The sequence below is a fragment of the Aquarana catesbeiana genome, linkage group LG02 (assembly GCF_042186555.1).
Source record: "Aquarana catesbeiana isolate 2022-GZ linkage group LG02, ASM4218655v1, whole genome shotgun sequence".
Taxonomy (NCBI): domain Eukaryota; kingdom Metazoa; phylum Chordata; class Amphibia; order Anura; family Ranidae; genus Aquarana; species Aquarana catesbeiana.
Genome location: NC_133325.1, coordinates 38,825,281 through 38,842,015, shown reverse-complemented (window position 1 = coordinate 38,842,015; position 16,735 = coordinate 38,825,281). Strand labels below are relative to the sequence as shown.

At 43.8% G+C, this 16,735-nt stretch overlaps 1 protein-coding gene across 1 annotated transcript in view; it reads left to right on the top strand.

Annotated features, from left to right (window-relative positions):
* The window catches only part of INTS4 (integrator complex subunit 4), a 139,625-nt gene that overhangs the window by 41,191 nt on the left and 81,699 nt on the right, over positions 1 to 16,735 (top strand). The window contains exons 10-12 of the mRNA XM_073612805.1: positions 6,481 to 6,655; positions 9,408 to 9,613; positions 11,563 to 11,705. Coding sequence (XP_073468906.1) covers positions 6,481 to 6,655; positions 9,408 to 9,613; positions 11,563 to 11,705 — 524 coding nt within the window. The remainder of the gene's footprint in view (positions 1 to 6,480; positions 6,656 to 9,407; positions 9,614 to 11,562; positions 11,706 to 16,735) is intronic.

The window sequence follows — 16,735 nt, the reverse complement described above, 5'->3', positions numbered from 1 at the left end:
CATTGCCAAGGGAGCGCACACAATGTAATTCAACATAAAGTCAAACTACGGGCATGCTACAACAAATGTAAATCTAACCAAAAATGCAGCGCTATTCACTGTAAACAAACTTCCTTACTGTGCAATACTTCATAAATTCAATGCAAAATATTGATCAATAAAGTGAAAAATGCCTAGTATTAAAGTGCTGATGTGCTAATGTTATAAATTTAAAATAATGTTTATTCTTTAAAGTGAAAAAAGTGCTTCTAATTCATCAATAAAGTCCTTTATGATTTTCAATGTAGTTGAATTCTTACATAGTTACAAAGTAGGTGAGGTCGAAAAAATACACAAAAAAGAAAAAAGTCCATCAAGGCCAACCTATATGTGTGATTATATGTCAGTATTATATTGTATATCCCTGTATATTGCAGTCGTTCAGGTGCTTATCTAGTAGTTTCTTGAAACTATCGATGCTCCCCGCTGAGACCACCGCCTGTGGAAGGGAATTCCACATCCTTGCCGCTCTTACAGTTAGGAACCCTCTACATAGTTCAAGGTTAAACCTCTTTTCTTCTAATTTTAATGAGTGGCCACGAGTCTTATTAAACTCCCTTCCGCGAAAAAGTTTTATCCCTATTGTGGGGTCACCAGTACGGTATTTGTAAATTGAAATCATATCCCCTCTCAAGCGTCTCTTCTCCAGAGAGAATAAGTTCAGTGCTCGCAACCTTTCCTCATAACTAATATCCTCCAGACCCTTTATTAGCTTTGTTGCCCTTCTTTGTACTTGCTCCATTTCCAGTACATCCCTCCTGAGGACTGGTGCCCAGAACTGGACAGCATACTCCAGGTGCGGCCGGACCAGAGTCTTGTAGAGCGGGAGAATTATCATTTTATCTCTGGAGTTGATCCCCTTTTTAATGCATGCCAATATTCTGTTTGCTTTGTTAGCAGCAGCTTGGCATTGCATGCCATTGCTGAGCCTATCATCTACTAGGACCCCCTGGTCCTTTTCCATCCTAGATTCCCCCAGAAGTTCTCCCCCCAGTGTATAGATTGCATTCATATTTTTGCCACCCAAATGCATTATTTTACATTTTTCTACATTAAACCTCATCTGCCATGTAGTTGCCCACCCCATTAATTTGTTCGGATCTTTTTTGCACGGTTTCCACATCCTGCGGAGAAGTTATTACCCTGCTTGCACCTGGTGATTGTGCTCCAAACCTATAGGAGAGGGTGGACTTAGATATGAGAATACCAAGCAAAAAGTAACTCCAAAGGGAAATTCACAGCTGTGTAAATATCACAAATTAGACGATATCTATTAATAGAAATTCCACAAAAAGGCAACCTTCACCACGCTATAGTAAAAAAACTATTGAAGACAACGTCATCAAAATAAAAGAAGGACCCGGGCTCACATGCATTACCCACTTGCACACTACCAGCCTACCATATGCATTTAATTAGGCACTTCAAAGAAGGCAGCGATGGCCAATGGACTTGCTAAAAAAAAAAATAAAAAAATGGATTTGATTAGACAGTTAAATGGGCACATCAAAAATAGTCCTTGAAAGCAATAAGGGGAGACCAATCAGTCCGTATTGTATGGACTGTTTGCTGGCTTTTCAGGTGCTTGCAAGCTCTGGTGGGAGGTGAAGGATTAGTTCAACTAACATGTGGAAAGGGCTGACAAGAGAACAGAGATAAGGAAGGCTAATTGGTGAACTGCAGCCTAATGTATGGAAGTGAGGATACATCCACTCAGCGGTGGTGGCAGTGGTACAACAGAGGATGAGGAAAATCGGGAGCAACGTCCCTGGAACAAGCTCACCCAAAAACGTGCTGATGCTCCGTCCTCACTGGGAGGTCTGTTCACGATAGCAACAACCGCTTATGTATTCTCCTTCCAGGTTCTACAAACCTCCGAATTAGCGGTGGGGCTGATGTGATGGTGTATGTGATGTTAACATCACCTCTGCAATCTTCAGAGCCCAACCAGCTTGGTACATGCCGTACAAGCAGATGGCTGGATTGAGCTATGATTAAGCACTGACTACAGTGTGAAACGCGTTAGCTTTCCTGCGTTGTGATGCTGTGGCATTTCTTTTTATGATTATACTTCAATAAAGATCGAAGATTACTTTTGAGTGCGGCTGTCCAGGATTTCTTGTTTACCTCTCAATTACCAGCATTGCCTGCACCTGTTATTTCCAGCATGGAGAAAATGTTTGTTCCTCACAGACCTCTTTCAGAGTGGTGATATTTTTCTATCTCTGCTACTTCTGGACTTTGCTAATTCATAGAAATAGTCACTAATGTAGTAATGCAACCTATAAATGACTTGTTTACTTAATCAAAAAGTACAGATGTTTTACATTATGCTTTCTTCCATATATATAGTAAAAAAGTAGAAGATATATGAATCCAAACTTATCCAATGTCAGAAACCATGAAACCAGACTGAGACAGAAGTACAGTTAAATCACACTTGTTTAATAATAAAAGTAAAAAGAACAAATGTATTCAAAACATAGCCAAAGTTCAGTAACCGGAACGGATAGTCAGCCAAGCCAGAAGTCAGGGATCAAAGTAGTGGAACAGCAAGCAGGATCTGGAGCTAGAAGGGATGTCAGCAAAGCCAGCCTTTAAAAAGGAACGCAGGAGATGTTTCTTGTGATGTTGACCAAGGCGAAAGCTCCTCTGGACTGGACGGCTTAAGTAGGCAGAACTGACGAGCAGGATCATCAACAGCTGAGTAACTGTGGAGAGAGATGGGAGCTGGCAATTAGCCGACAGCTGAGTGGCCAGCTCATCCAAAAAGTAATGACACCCAATTGGTGCAACCACCTCCCCCCCCCCCCCCCCCATGTGGTTCTGCTCACCGCAGGGCGTATGACTGCTCACTTAAGTTTGATCTATTTGCGCAGTTGAACCACCTCTGGGTTCTGTACTATATGGACTCTGCAGGATCCTGGGCTTTTCATTGTTGTTGCCCTCAGTACATATGTGAAAGATAAGGCTGGATAGTGCTTTATTGTTTAAAACGCTTTTTTATTAAAAAACATCATCCAAGGTACTCACATTTTATGGGTGCTTACAGCGCACCACTCTATAACAGGCAGAGATGTGGGAGATGAGGGATGATGTATCTTCCTCAGGGGGATTGTGAAGCTTGCTCATAGATCCTTTTGAGTTCCCACAAAGGTGCTTCTGACCTTGTTCTAAGCTGCTTCAAGCTGTCTTTGCATTCTCAACGATTTTTTTTTATTTATAAAAGCATTTCTGGTGAAAGCAATTCCCACATACACAAATCCTTAAGGCAATGGACAACTTAGTTGATATAAGGAAACCTCAAGTGCAACACCTGACCTTGCCAAGGGAGCGCATGCAATGTAATGCTACATAAAGTCAAACTATGGGGATGCTGTAAGAGATGGTCAGAGACTGCAGACCTGCTAAAGCAGATGTTGGAGATTGGGAACATGCTTTGCAAGATATAATCAAAGACTGAAGAACGCATTAGGTGAGACTGCTAGAGATCACATTATTATTATTATTTATTATTATTATTATTATACACGATTTATATAGCTATGTTTTAGTTTTCCTCATGTAGGATATATAGATAAACCATCATAGCGCAATATGTTTAAAACATTTATTGAGTAAAAAACCAAAAACAGATATCACACTCACATTTAAAAGTGCCTTCAAGCCAGCAGTGAGCGAATCCAGCAGATAATGACAAGTATTAAGCAGCTTCCTGATGACGCATATGATGATGCGAAACGCGTAGAGGCTGCTGGGAATTCTCTCGGAACAGGTGATCGGAAACGTCCGGGCAGCGGGCGGAAACACATACGAGAGTGAGGGGTGAGGCGCAAGCCGAACGTGGAGGCCATATACGGACCACGGAACTGCTTAATACTTGTCATTCTCTGCTGGATTCGCTCAGTGCCGGCTTGAAGGCACTTTCAAATGTGAGTGTGATATCTGTTTTTGGTTTTTTACTCAATAAATGTTTTAAACATATTGCGCTATGATGGTTTATCTATATATCCTACATGAGGAAAACTAAAACATAGCTGATGGGAAGTGATAATAAGGTGGAGCGCATTTAAGGTGGAGCAGCTTTTGAAGGTGGAGTGGTTATCCTATGAATGAACCAAAGGCACGTCATTTAACAATATCTGGTGAGTGGCCAATCTGTAAGGTGGTGATGTGTCACAAAGTCACATATAAATGAGAAGAATACACAAGAGCACGATAAGAATACAGTCACAGCATTTGAAAGAGGATTCTTTTTTGGATTTTTATGGTCTATGGGACTTTAATATTGTGTATATGCACAGGAGGGGTAATCTGCATACGGCTTTACAGGTTTCATGTGTGATCTATACACAACAGAAGGATATTGGTTTACATACACTTATTTTGATTTATGCTCTTTATTTGTATACAGAAGATGTCTATTTGAATTTTTAGGAGATATTATCGTATGATACATTTACTTATGTTTTATATTTTTTCATCACATAATATTAGGGAAAGAAATTTATATTGCAAGTGGTGTAAAGATAGAAATAGCGCATTCATATTTATCAATTATTTCTTAAAGAAAGGGTTTTTTTCTGAATGCAGCAATTCTGACAAATACACTGATTGATTGATTTAAAGGTTTTTTTCTTTTGCGCCGGTGACACATATTTACATGATTTATATAGCGCCAACAGTTTACGCAGCGCTTTACAATTTAGAGGGGGGACAGCACAATTACAGTTCAATACAGAAGGGACAGGAGGTGCTCGTAGAGCTTACATTCTAAAGGGAGGGGGTGGTGGTACAAAAGGTAATAGATGCGGGGAATGATTTGATGGGAGGTGGCTCGGGGACAGTTGTTAGGTGGGTGTGGGATAGGCTTCCCTGAATAAGTGAGTTTTCAGGGATCTCCTAAAGGTGGACAGGTGTAGGGGCTGATCGGATATACCAGGGCAGGGAATTCAGAGGATGGGAGAAGCTCTGGAGAAGTCCTGAAGGCGAGCATGGGAGGGTGTAACAAGGGAGCTAGAGAGCAGGAGGTCCTGGGAAGAGAGCATATTACAAATCAATGTTTTCACGTTACAATTGCCCCCTTAAAAATGAAAAAGAAGAAAAGAAAGTAGATGTGGCGCTGTTCTATTCTAATGTGCACCTGGTTGTCAGGTGATTCCAATTTAAAACTTAAGGTGTGTGATAGTGCTCCTAAATATTTGTATGCTGCTGTTTGCAATATAGATAATCTTCATATAAATAAACCGTGAACGTGTTAATAAAATATTTGTATAAAAATGAACATATGTGATGATAAATAAATATAGCAAAATCAATGTGACTCTAATATGCAATAGATCAATATTAATCCAAAATATATGTGCAATTCAATGACCCCCCCCCCCCCCCCCCCCAAAAAAATATATAAAATTATTGTTTAAAAATATGCGATGAAACAAAATTAATATCCTAAAATGTGATGTAATGATGCCAAAACCAAAGTGACAATACAACCCAATGAGTTGATAATAGTCCAAAAATATAATGTGGTTCGATGATTAAGATCAATAAAGTGCTCTTGTGCCAATGAAAAAAACAACGCTTGATCTAGTTCACTTTCCAATAGGTGATCACACCATGCGTGCCTTATTTGTGCTCCTATTATGGCTGCACTCACCAGAAATTTCTCCTTCTCCTAGGGTCTAAGATATTCACAGTATATGCCACTGCGTAGCACTCTAGAGCTTGTCCCGTCCTCGATGATTAAAAAGAACTTCCATCATATACCAAATGCCATAAAAGAGAGAGGGAACCCAATAGTGTGATACGGTTTCAAACTATTGCGTAAAAGATGTGGGAGGTACTCGCATTTGATTAAAACAGTAAAAGCATGTGTTGCTGACACTAACATCTGTAACCGGAAGTGATGCAAGGACGTATGCTGACTCCGCCCTACGTTTTGTCACTCTGGCGTCATCTGGAGCATTTGATATTTGTGTCAGCAGCATCCATTATAAAAGATCAAAGGACAAAAAGCGTAAAAAAAAAAAAAAAAAAAAAAAGAAAGGGATGGACAGAAAAGGGGGGAATAGTCCAAAGCATTTAACTACTATAAGTCAAAGTCTTGTTTTATAGTGGAGGGGGGGGGGTGCTCACTCAATACTCCCAGCACAGGGACTGTTTACGATCAAGAGCTGGTGGGGTGAGTTGCTGATCTTGGGATCACTGTGGCAGCCAATCACAGTGATCAAATGACTAGGAATCCAATTTAACATTTAAAAGACAAGCTCCTGATGGCTAAAAAGGGTTAATGGTACAGAGGCAATGGAGACTGAGCTTGAACCTAATTTTGTCTGTCCTGTTCTTAGATGGGCAGAGCCACAAACTCCTGTGCTGTAAGATTCTTGGAAATTGAATTACCAGGTAACTGTTTTATTGCATATTTTTTTTGTCACACAGAGGAAGAGAACCGCACACGAGCGGGCCAAGGAGTTGTACAGCTCCGGGGAGTTCTCCAGTGGTAGGAAGTGGGGAGACGACGCACCCAGAGAAGAGCTGGACACAGAAGCTGTGAACCTGATCGAGTCGGGAGCCTGCGGAGCGTTCGTTCATGGTCTGGAGGACGAGATGTACGGTATGGAGACTAGATTATAGAAAGTTCAGTTGTACTTCTGTCAACAAATTAGGGATTAGCGTCTTGTTTCCTAAGCAGCACAGGGAGAATAAAACATCACATTTCATTGGCTGCTGTAGACAAGTCTTGTTTCAGTGGTTTGTGTGTGTGTGTGTTTTTTAATCAGCACAGTGATTTAATTTTACCTTCAAGCCCATCTCTGGGCAAACCCTGCTTCTGACCAATTCACCAATTTATTTTTCTAAATAAAACTTTAAAAGCCCTTTTTAATTTTTATTATTTATTTATTTATTTATTTATTTTTAACCTACCTAAATCCATTATCCCATTTCCTTGCCACCACCTCTTCCAGGGTGGAGATGGGTGATCCAGCAATGCAGTCTGTGCCCATTACTGCCCAGTTTCACTGTGGATGTCATCACACGTCTGTAGTCTTTATGCTCAGAGAGGTCCCCGTAGTTATTCCATTTATTTATAGAAGCCTTTCTCAAGATTTCCACCCCAGAGGAAACCATTAAAATAATTTTTAGGTCCTTTTAACTCGTGTTAAAAGGAATTAATTAGGGGGTTAGTGGTAAGAACGCCCTTCCCTTTTTTTATTCATTCATTTATTTATTTATTTATTTTTATTAAACAACGAACAACAATAAAGACATCATCATAGTGACAATTATTTAAATTACATGACAAAGCAATGCAGAAGGAACGTTTCAATAGTAGACATTTACCCTGAATGCAACATCATAAGTTACAATGCATTTATCATATACTGAGAACAAAGCACGCCATTAAATCAGGACTACACAACTCTTTGTGGGTCTCCTATTGCGAATACCTGAAGGATCAGAGATAGGATACAGGGAGGAGGGGGAGGGGGGAGAGAGAGGAGAAGGAATGGGGGGGGGGGGAGAATGCCCTTTACATTGGTGGTCAGAATGCCACCCTTACAGACGGCTTAAAAAAAAAAAAAAGAAGAAGAAAAATTGGTGTCATGCCACTAGCTCTGCCAAGTGGTGTTGAACCTAGAAAAATGCAGACACTATCAGATGGGAGATCGGTCAGCCATCATTCAGGGAATCCCTTGCAAATTCTGGAAGAGCCATAGGGTTCTACTGAGCCCTGGTTGAGTGGCTGATTTTATAGGACATATAATTTTCTTGACTGTCTCCTGAAGACTACAGTATCCCACCCATTTAATGGAGTGAGTGGAGTGTTTTATAGACCTGTCTAATGCCCCGTACACACGATCCGAAAATCGTGCGAAAAATTCCCGCATTCAAATCGATTGTACGATAATTGGAACGTTAGTACAGAGCTTTCGAGAGCCGATCAGGACAGTTCATCCGATATTATTCTATCGGACATGCACGGAAATTTTTTTCGTACAATGCCAGATCGTACAATTTTCGTTTAATCAGTACACCTATCGTTCGAAAATGCAATACAAATGCATTACAACACATGACATAACTCCGACTGCTGTTGTACGGGAATTTTCGTGACTTTAGTAAACTCATCAGATTCCACGTGAGATTAGCATGCAAAAAAAAACGGACGATCATTCGTCCGATAATCGGATCGCGTGTACCGGGCATTAGGATGACAACACCGCCCCTCCATAGATACAATATGGTGACTGTGTGTTGTCTCCCTCGGACCGAAGTGTGTTTACATTTAGGATCACCAGGTTAAATGAACGTGACAAACCCGCGCTTACCACTTCAACAATGTATAAATACCCTAATAATCAAATACATTATCTAGACCAGTGGCTGCAAACAAAGTTGTGTTCTTACAAATGAAATGAATGTGTGTACAGCCTATTCACACATACATATGATGCGCCACCCTTCTTATGAGGTGTATATGTGCATGCTCCCCCACACCCCTAATAAATTAATTGTGCATTCAAATTAAAAATAAATCAATTAAATATCTCCATTAAAATCAGCTAAATTCCCACAAAAAGTATCAACAAACAAACTTCATTATATTACATTTTTGTTCTTTAGGTACACTTTGGTGCACTAGAAATTTTGTTTTGTGAATGGAACTTCATGGCTGCTGTAATGTTGTGTGGCATAGCACTGCAAGAGCAAATGCAAACCTATACCTTGAATTCTGATACTAGTTTGTTTGGACTAAGCTAGTACAAAGTGACTTTTTCCTTCACAGAGTACTGCACTGGTTCTTAGCACTGTATCTAGCTTCAGCAACATACAGTACACAGTGACGAGTTTTGGCTGCGAGACCGAGACTGCCCATCTCACACCCAGAACAAAACGGTCTAAGTGTTGCTCAGCCATTCAGAGGCAGCTTTGTATTCCGTGAATGAATGCAAAGCTTCCTCTGATTGCCTGAGGTGGAGATTGTGATGTCAACCCATCTTTCCGCCTAAGCGAATCAGAGGATGCTTTGTATTCATTCACAGAATACAAAGTTGCCTCTGAATGGCTGAGCGCCACTCAGGCTGACACTGTTTTGGGTGTGAGATGGGAAGTCTCAGTCTCACAGCCACAACCCACCACTGTATACTGCAGGTAGCTGAAGCTGTACAGTTCATACAGCACTTTGAGCCAGTGCAGCAATTGGTGAGGGAAAAAGTTTTGTTTGCACCAAACAAACCATTTAAAGTGACAGGAAACATGGAGATCAGCTTTAAGTAACAGAATCGCAGTACAATAGTCAGATGCAATTGCTCAGTCAGCATTCGAGTCTCTTATAAACAATCTGTCCTGTGCTGTCTCTGCAGAGGTGAGGATCGCTGCGGTGGAGTCCTTGTGTCTGCTGGCTCGTTCCTCCCCACCATTCGCAGAGAAATGTTTGGACTTCCTGGTGGACATGTTCAACGATGAGATAGAAGAAGTAAGACTGCAGTCCATCCACACCATGCGTAAGATCTCTGACAACATTACCCTGCGGGAGGACCAGCTGGACACAATCCTGGCCGTACTGGAGGTAAGAGATTGGGGCAGGTGGTTGACAGCAATAATCCAAACAATGAAGAAGTACAACGCCCAACATGCTCGTTCAGGCTGGTCTGTCATACTGGAACCTAATGTTTATTTGAACCCTACTAATTTGTACCCCCTCGGTCTGTTAAAGAAACCATTGAAAGCGTTTGTTATAACTGTTTGATATATGCACAAATACCGTTAAAGTGGAACACCAGCTTAAAGAAGAGGTTCAGTCTGGACACCAAAAAAATTAAACGTCAGCAGCTACAAATACTGTAGCTACTGACTCTTAATAAATGGACATTTACCTGTCCAGGGTTCCAGCCCCGTCCTCACCCGGGCTAACTCTTCACTAGCCTTTGAGTTCCCAGCGCTGGCATCCTAACTGTGGGCAGCCGGTTGCCCGTGAATGGGCCTGCAGTCTTCTGGAACTTGTGATGTCTCCAGGAAGACTGTGGGGAGGTAGATGAGAAATTCCACTTGGATACTAGCAGAGATGGGAGCTGGTACCTGTCATAGGTAGGTACCCACCCCCCAAAAAATAATATGCCAAATATGGGAGGGGAGGGAGACTTAAAGTGGAACTTCCCCAAATCATTGGAGGGGGAATTATGGTGTGGGGTTGTTTTTCAGGGGTTGGGTTTGGCCTCTTAGTTCCAGTGAAGGGAAGTCTTAAGGCGTCAGCATACCAAGACATTTTGGACAATTTCATGCTCCCAACTTTGTGAGAACAGTTTGGGGATGGCCCCTTCCTGTTCCAACATGACTGCGCACCAGTGCACAAAGCAAGGTCCATAAAGACATGGATGAGCGAGTTTGGGGTGGAGGAACTAGACTGGCCTGCACAGAGTCCTGACCTGAACCCGATAGAACACCTTTGGGATGAATTAGAGCGGAGACTGCGAGCTTGGCCTTCTCGTCCAACATCAGTGCCTGACCTCACAAATGTGCTTCTGGAAGAATGGTCAAACATTCCCATAGACACTCTCATAAACCTTGTGGACAGTCTTCCCAGAGGAGTTGAAGCTGTTATAGCTGGAAAGGGTGGGCCAACTCAATACTGAACTCTACGGACTAAGACTGGAGTGACATTAAAGTTCATGTGCGAGTAAAGGTAGGAGTCTCAATACTTTTGGTAATATAGTGTATGTGCCCATCAGGGTGGTGTATCATTACACAGGCTGTGCTCACATTACTGCAAGGGAGCAATCCGGGAGGGTAACATGCCTGGAATTCTGCATTAATCCTGCTATAAATCCGGCACTGCCCTGTGCACTCTGTAGTGTAATCATTCGTGTAAACATTTTATCATAAGGAGTGCAAGGACAAAACACCTCCCACCTGTGTTATGGAGAAGAGAGGGGGATGTTCTGTAGTCCTGGCATACTTCATGTCCTAGGATGACAATGCTGCTTATTGCGCTTTTTTTTTTTTTTTTTTTTTTTTCTTTTTTCACCAAAAATATGTAAAAGAATACATATCGGCCTAAACTGAGAAAAAATTTTGCTGTCCAAAAAAAAAAACTCGATTCGAATCGTGAATCGAGTTCTTTTTAAGAAAATCGCAGATTTTTTTTTTTTTTTTAGAAAATCTCCCAGCCCTACTTTGGAGGAACCCTTGGCAAAAAGTTTGAGATCTTGGGCAACACCTGAAATGATGTTCACATCTACAGTACAGCTCACAGAACATTGGTGTGATCATTGAACTGTTGATATAACAATTAAGTTTGGAAATGGCATTAAATAATGGAAACCATTGAAACGGGGGTGGGGGGGGGGGATAACTTTTGGGACGCACCCTTGGCAGTGTGTGGGCATGTGGAATATTTTTTTAGAAATATTTAATGCAAATCGGGAAAGAAAAAATATAAGTAAATGGTATATGTGTAAAAAAGGGGTAAAAATAAAATCTCTGACCGATCCGCCATGCTTTCCTTTTTTTTTCTTGTAGGACTCTTCCCGTGACATTCGAGAGGCCTTGCATGAACTGCTGTGCTGCACCAATGTGTCAACTAAAGAATGCATTAACATGGCCCTGGCGGAGCTTCTCAAGAACATGTCCAGATATCCCACCGACCGCGACTCCATCTGGAAGTAACTATCATACAAATAGGCTCACAATTTATTTTTTATTTTTTTTTGTACATCCAGATCTGATTACAGGGACGTAACATTTGATGGGCTGATCGTTGTGTACAGGGCTGGATTAAGGAGGTAATAGGCATTTTACTAGGAAGAGTTGGAAGTTCCTCCGTGTTGATCTTCATCACGTGACAGTATTAGGTGCATTGATCAGGATGTAGTCCTAAAAACTCCATTGGAAGTAAACTGTGACCACAGGACAGGTCTGCTGTTAGAAATCACGGGGGGCCACATACAGCCTAGCTGACAAGAACAGTGAACCAAGCTTAACGGGCGGCTTTAGCCTTATGAGCAAACCACTCATTCATGCAACCAAAATACCTATCAGAATGAGCCCTAAGGCTGTGTTCGCACCTATGCGAATTGGATGTGGATTTCTCCACATCCAATTCGCAGGTCGGGAGATTGTGACCGGCTCTCTATGGAGCCGGTTCACATATCTCTGTTTTGCGGCTGCGGAGCAGCTTGCAGAAGAGTGCTTAGGGCCGAATTCGGGCAAAAATTTGGCCCTGATTCCTCCCTGAAATGGAGAACAGGGACGAACTGGACCCCCTGCTGTGAGCCGCATCAGTCGGAGGTGTGAACCCAGCCATAATGTTTTTTTTTTTATTATTATTTTTTTTTAATCTTTTTTTTTTTCTAACAGTCGTGGGATTGGGTTAGTGAAATATCAAGGGTCTACACTAGGGATGCACCGATACCATTTTTTTTTTTTCTTTCTCGAACATCACGGGACACAGAGCCACAGTAATTACTGATGGGTTATATAGGTATCACTGGTGATTGGACACTGGCACACCCTATCAGGAAGTTCAACCCCCTATATAATCCCTCCCCCTTGCAGGGATACCTCAGTTTTTACGCCAGTGTCTTAGGTGATGGACGTGTAAAGATGTCCTGTGCTGAGCTCCAAAGGGAATATCCTAAGATCCTATACTGGGGCAAGCCAGGCGAACCGGATCCATTCAAAGTGTCTTTTCATGGCCGAATTGAATGGTACCCGGGCCTCGTGTCCGAAGAAACGAGGTTTTACCCGTAACGCTTCTCTTTTTAGAGAGCTGGACCCCGCAGATCAGAAAATGGCTTTAAACTTCCTAATTTCTGGCGAGGTGCTTTACGGTCCCAGAACTGTTGGATCCCCCTATTCGTAGGGGGCCCCAGTCTATGACGGTTTTTTCAAACGGAGCCCACCGTGAGAGGTGAAGATTGGGTCTGTGTAAACAGCACCCTGCAGCCGGATAAGGTAAGAGGAGATTCCACAGAATTTTTGAGTTCTAGTGGCTTTTCTCCTTTAAGGTAAATGCATGCTATGCCTATTGTGACCTATTGTGGGGCTGCCAAGAGCACAAACCTGCACATGCTGACTGTCTGTCTCAGGTGTTTTAATCGCTGATTATGTCCCAGCGTCTCAAGCAGGCTGCAAACAGGTAAGGTGGAAGGGGGGATTTCTCATGTTTGAATGTCCCCCCCCCCCCCCCAGGCTAGAGAGGGGCCACAGGGGTCTAGAAAGTGGTTATACCACCCGGGCTCTGCGGCCTAATGGCCACCATCTCTGAAGATAGCCGTTCAGGCAGATCTTGTTACCAGCCTCCCCCCCCCCCCCCATCCCCAGCCTTTCTCCAGAAGCATGACAGGAGAGTCGGCAGTGCGGGAAGCACTCGTTTTTTTTCAAAACTCGAGGGGGGGGGGGCGGTAGAGGAGGGGGCGGGACGTCAGCACAGAGTGCTTAGACTCCCACTCAGGCCAGCTGCAGGCTATTAAAGGCACTCTGTACAGGTGCACTCAGCCTTCTGAGAGACACAGAGCTGACGGTCGCATGTAAGGTGGGACACAGGCATTCTCCTAGGCAGCATTTACTGAAGTAACACCAGACTGAGCATTGGGTAGCAAGGCTTTTAGCCAGACTACATCGCTCAGCGGGCAGTGTTCATTTGTATACCTCACACCTTGTTGCTTTGCACTATGGGTAGAGGAGGTTCAAGCACCCCAGGAACCAGAGACACTAGGGGATGTCGTTCAGGTTCTGAGGGCCCCCTGTCGGCTGCATCCTCCCCCCCTAAAGATGGGCCAGGGACGGCTAGCCGGGGAGAGCCATCGGGGTCAGGGGCTACACCTGCCTCTGGCACTTCAGCCCCTGTATATATTACACAAGAGGTTTTTTCCTCAACCATTAATGGTCTAGAGGAAAGATTAATGGCCGTGATTACGTCTTCACTCAGTGGAAGAAAACGCACTAGGCTTTCCTCTGTTCCCCAAGACCCTCAGACAGAGGAGCTCTGGGATAAAGGAGATGAATCCCTTTCAGAGGATCAGGATGGGACGGATGATTCCTCTTCGGAGGAATCAGGTGGAGAGGGACCCTCTGCGACTTCCCAAGAGGAGAAAGTCTTAGTGCAGATCCTCACTGGATTGGTCTGCTCCACATTTAAGTTGCCCATACCTGAAACTGCTAAAGAATCCTCTTCTGCTTTGGGGTCACTGAAACCTTTCCAAGCAGCACATGCTTTTCCTGTTCATACTTTACTTGAAAAGCTTATTTATTCTGAGTGGGATCACCCAGACAAACGTTTTTTTCCGCCGAGAAAGTTTTCAACACTTTATCCGATGGAAGAAAAGTTTATTAAAATGTGGGGAATACCGGCTATTGATGCCGCCATTTCCTCCGTAAATAATAGCCTGACTTGTCCTGTAGACAATGCTCAGATGCTCAGGGATCCTGTAGATAAAAGGATGGAATCCCTATTGAAGGATGTTTTCTCCTTAGGATCAGTGGCCCAACCTACAGTAGCAGCGATTGGAGTCTGTCAATACTTAAGAGTCCATGTTAAGCAGGTCATCAAAGTATTACCTGAACAGCAGGCCCAGGGGTTTGCTAACCTTCCAGCGGCCTTATGCTTTGTGGTTGACGCCATTAGAGATTCTATCGTGCAAACCTCCCGTCTTTCACTGGGGTTGGTGCATATACGTAGAATCCTATGGTTGAAAAATTGGTCAGCCGAAGCACCATGTAAGAAGCTACTGGCTGGGTTTCCATTTCGTGGTGCAAGGTTGTTTGGAGAGGACTTGGATAACTATATCAAGAGAATCTCTTGTGGGAAAAGCACTCTCTTACCTGTCAAGAAGAAGAGTAAGCGTCCCTCTTTCAAACGGACTCTTTCCCTAGCGCCGGGGGCTTCTGCCTCCAGGCAGTCTCGACGGCCGCCTCCATCGGGGTCCAGAGACAAGAGTCAACCCCAGGGACAAAAGAAGTCCTGGGGAAAGAAGCCTACTAGGCAAAACACTAAGACCTCTGCATGAGGGGGCACCCCCGCTCACTCGAGTGGGGGGAAGACTGCGACAGTTCTCATAGCTCTGGCACGAGGACTTCCAGGACAGATGGGTAATCTCCACGGTAACCTTAGGGTACAAGCTGGAGTTTCAGGAATTCCCTTCTCCTCGGTTCCTCAGATCAAATGTTCCCAGAGACCCAGAGAAGAAGCAGTCGCTCCTTCTAGCGTTAGAGCGACTTTTGTCGCAGGAGGTCATTATGATAGTTCCCGCAAAGGACCAGGGATTGGGCTTCTATTCCAACCTTTTTACGGTCCAAAAGCCAAATGGGGATGTCAGGCCCATTTTGGACTTAAGGGATCTGAACCGATTCCTAAGGATTCAATCCTTCCGCATGGAATCAATTCGAACAGTAGTTCCCACCCTGCAGGGAGGAGAATTTCTGGCATCAATAGACATCAGAGATGCATATCTGCATGTGCCCATTTTTCCTGCTCATCAGAAGTTTCTGCGCTTCGAGGTAGGAGGGCGCCATTTCCAGTTTGTGGCTCTGCCTTTCGGGATAGCCACTGCACCTCGAGTGTTCACAAAGATCTTGGCTCCTCCTCTGGCCAGATTAAGGGCTCAGGGTATAGCTGTCATAGCATACCTAGACGACCTGCTCTTGATAGACCGGTCCGTAGCCTCTTTGAATGGAAACTTGAGGACCACGGTCAGGTATCTAGAACACCTGGGTTGGATCCTAAACTTAGAAAAGTCTTTCCTAAAACCAGTAAGAAGACTGGAGTATTTAGGTCTGATTATAGATACAAGCCAGGAGAAATATTTCTACCCCAGGCAAAGATCGCTGCTTTGAGAGAGCTGATTCTGACAGTAAGGACCAAGAAGGGTCCCTCAGTCCGCCTTTGTATGAGGCTACTAGGGAAGATGGTGTCTTCATTCGAAGCAGTTCCCTATGCTCAGTTTCACTCAAGAATGCTGCAACACAGTATTCTGTCGACCTGGAACAAGAAGGTTCAGGCATTAGACTTTCCGATGCACCTGTCGCATGCGGTGCGTCAGAGCCTCAATTGGTGGCTCATACCCGAAAACCTGCAGAAGGGGAAATCCTTTCTACTGGTTACCTGGACGGTGGTAACAACAGATGCCAGTCTGTCAGGTTGGGGAGCAGTTCTGGAACAGGCTGCGGTCCAAGGGGTATGGTCCAAGACAGAGAGGACCTTACCCATCAACATTCTGGAGATCCGGGCGATACATCTAGCTCTAAAGGCCTGGACTATCAGGCTACAGGGTTGTCCGGTCAGGATCCAGTCCGACAATGCCACAGCAGTGGCTTATGTCAATCATCAGGGAGGCACCCGGAGCCGAGCTGCTCAAAAAGAGGTGAACCAGATCTTAGTCTGGGCAGAGATGCATGTGCCATGCATATCGGCAGTTTTCATCCCGGGAATAGAGAATTGGCAGGCGGACTATCTAAGTCGCCAGCAGTTACTTCCAGGGGAATGGTCTCTGCATCCCGACGTCTTTTGGGCCATATGCCAAAGATGGGGGGTTCCAGATGTAGATCTCTTTGCATCCCGATTCAACAAAAAGATAGACAGACAGATTTGTGGCAAGGACAAATGATCCTCTTGCATGCGGGACGGATGCGTTGGTGATTCCGTGGCATCGGTTCTCACTGATTTACGCATTCCCGCCTATTCTGCTACTACCAC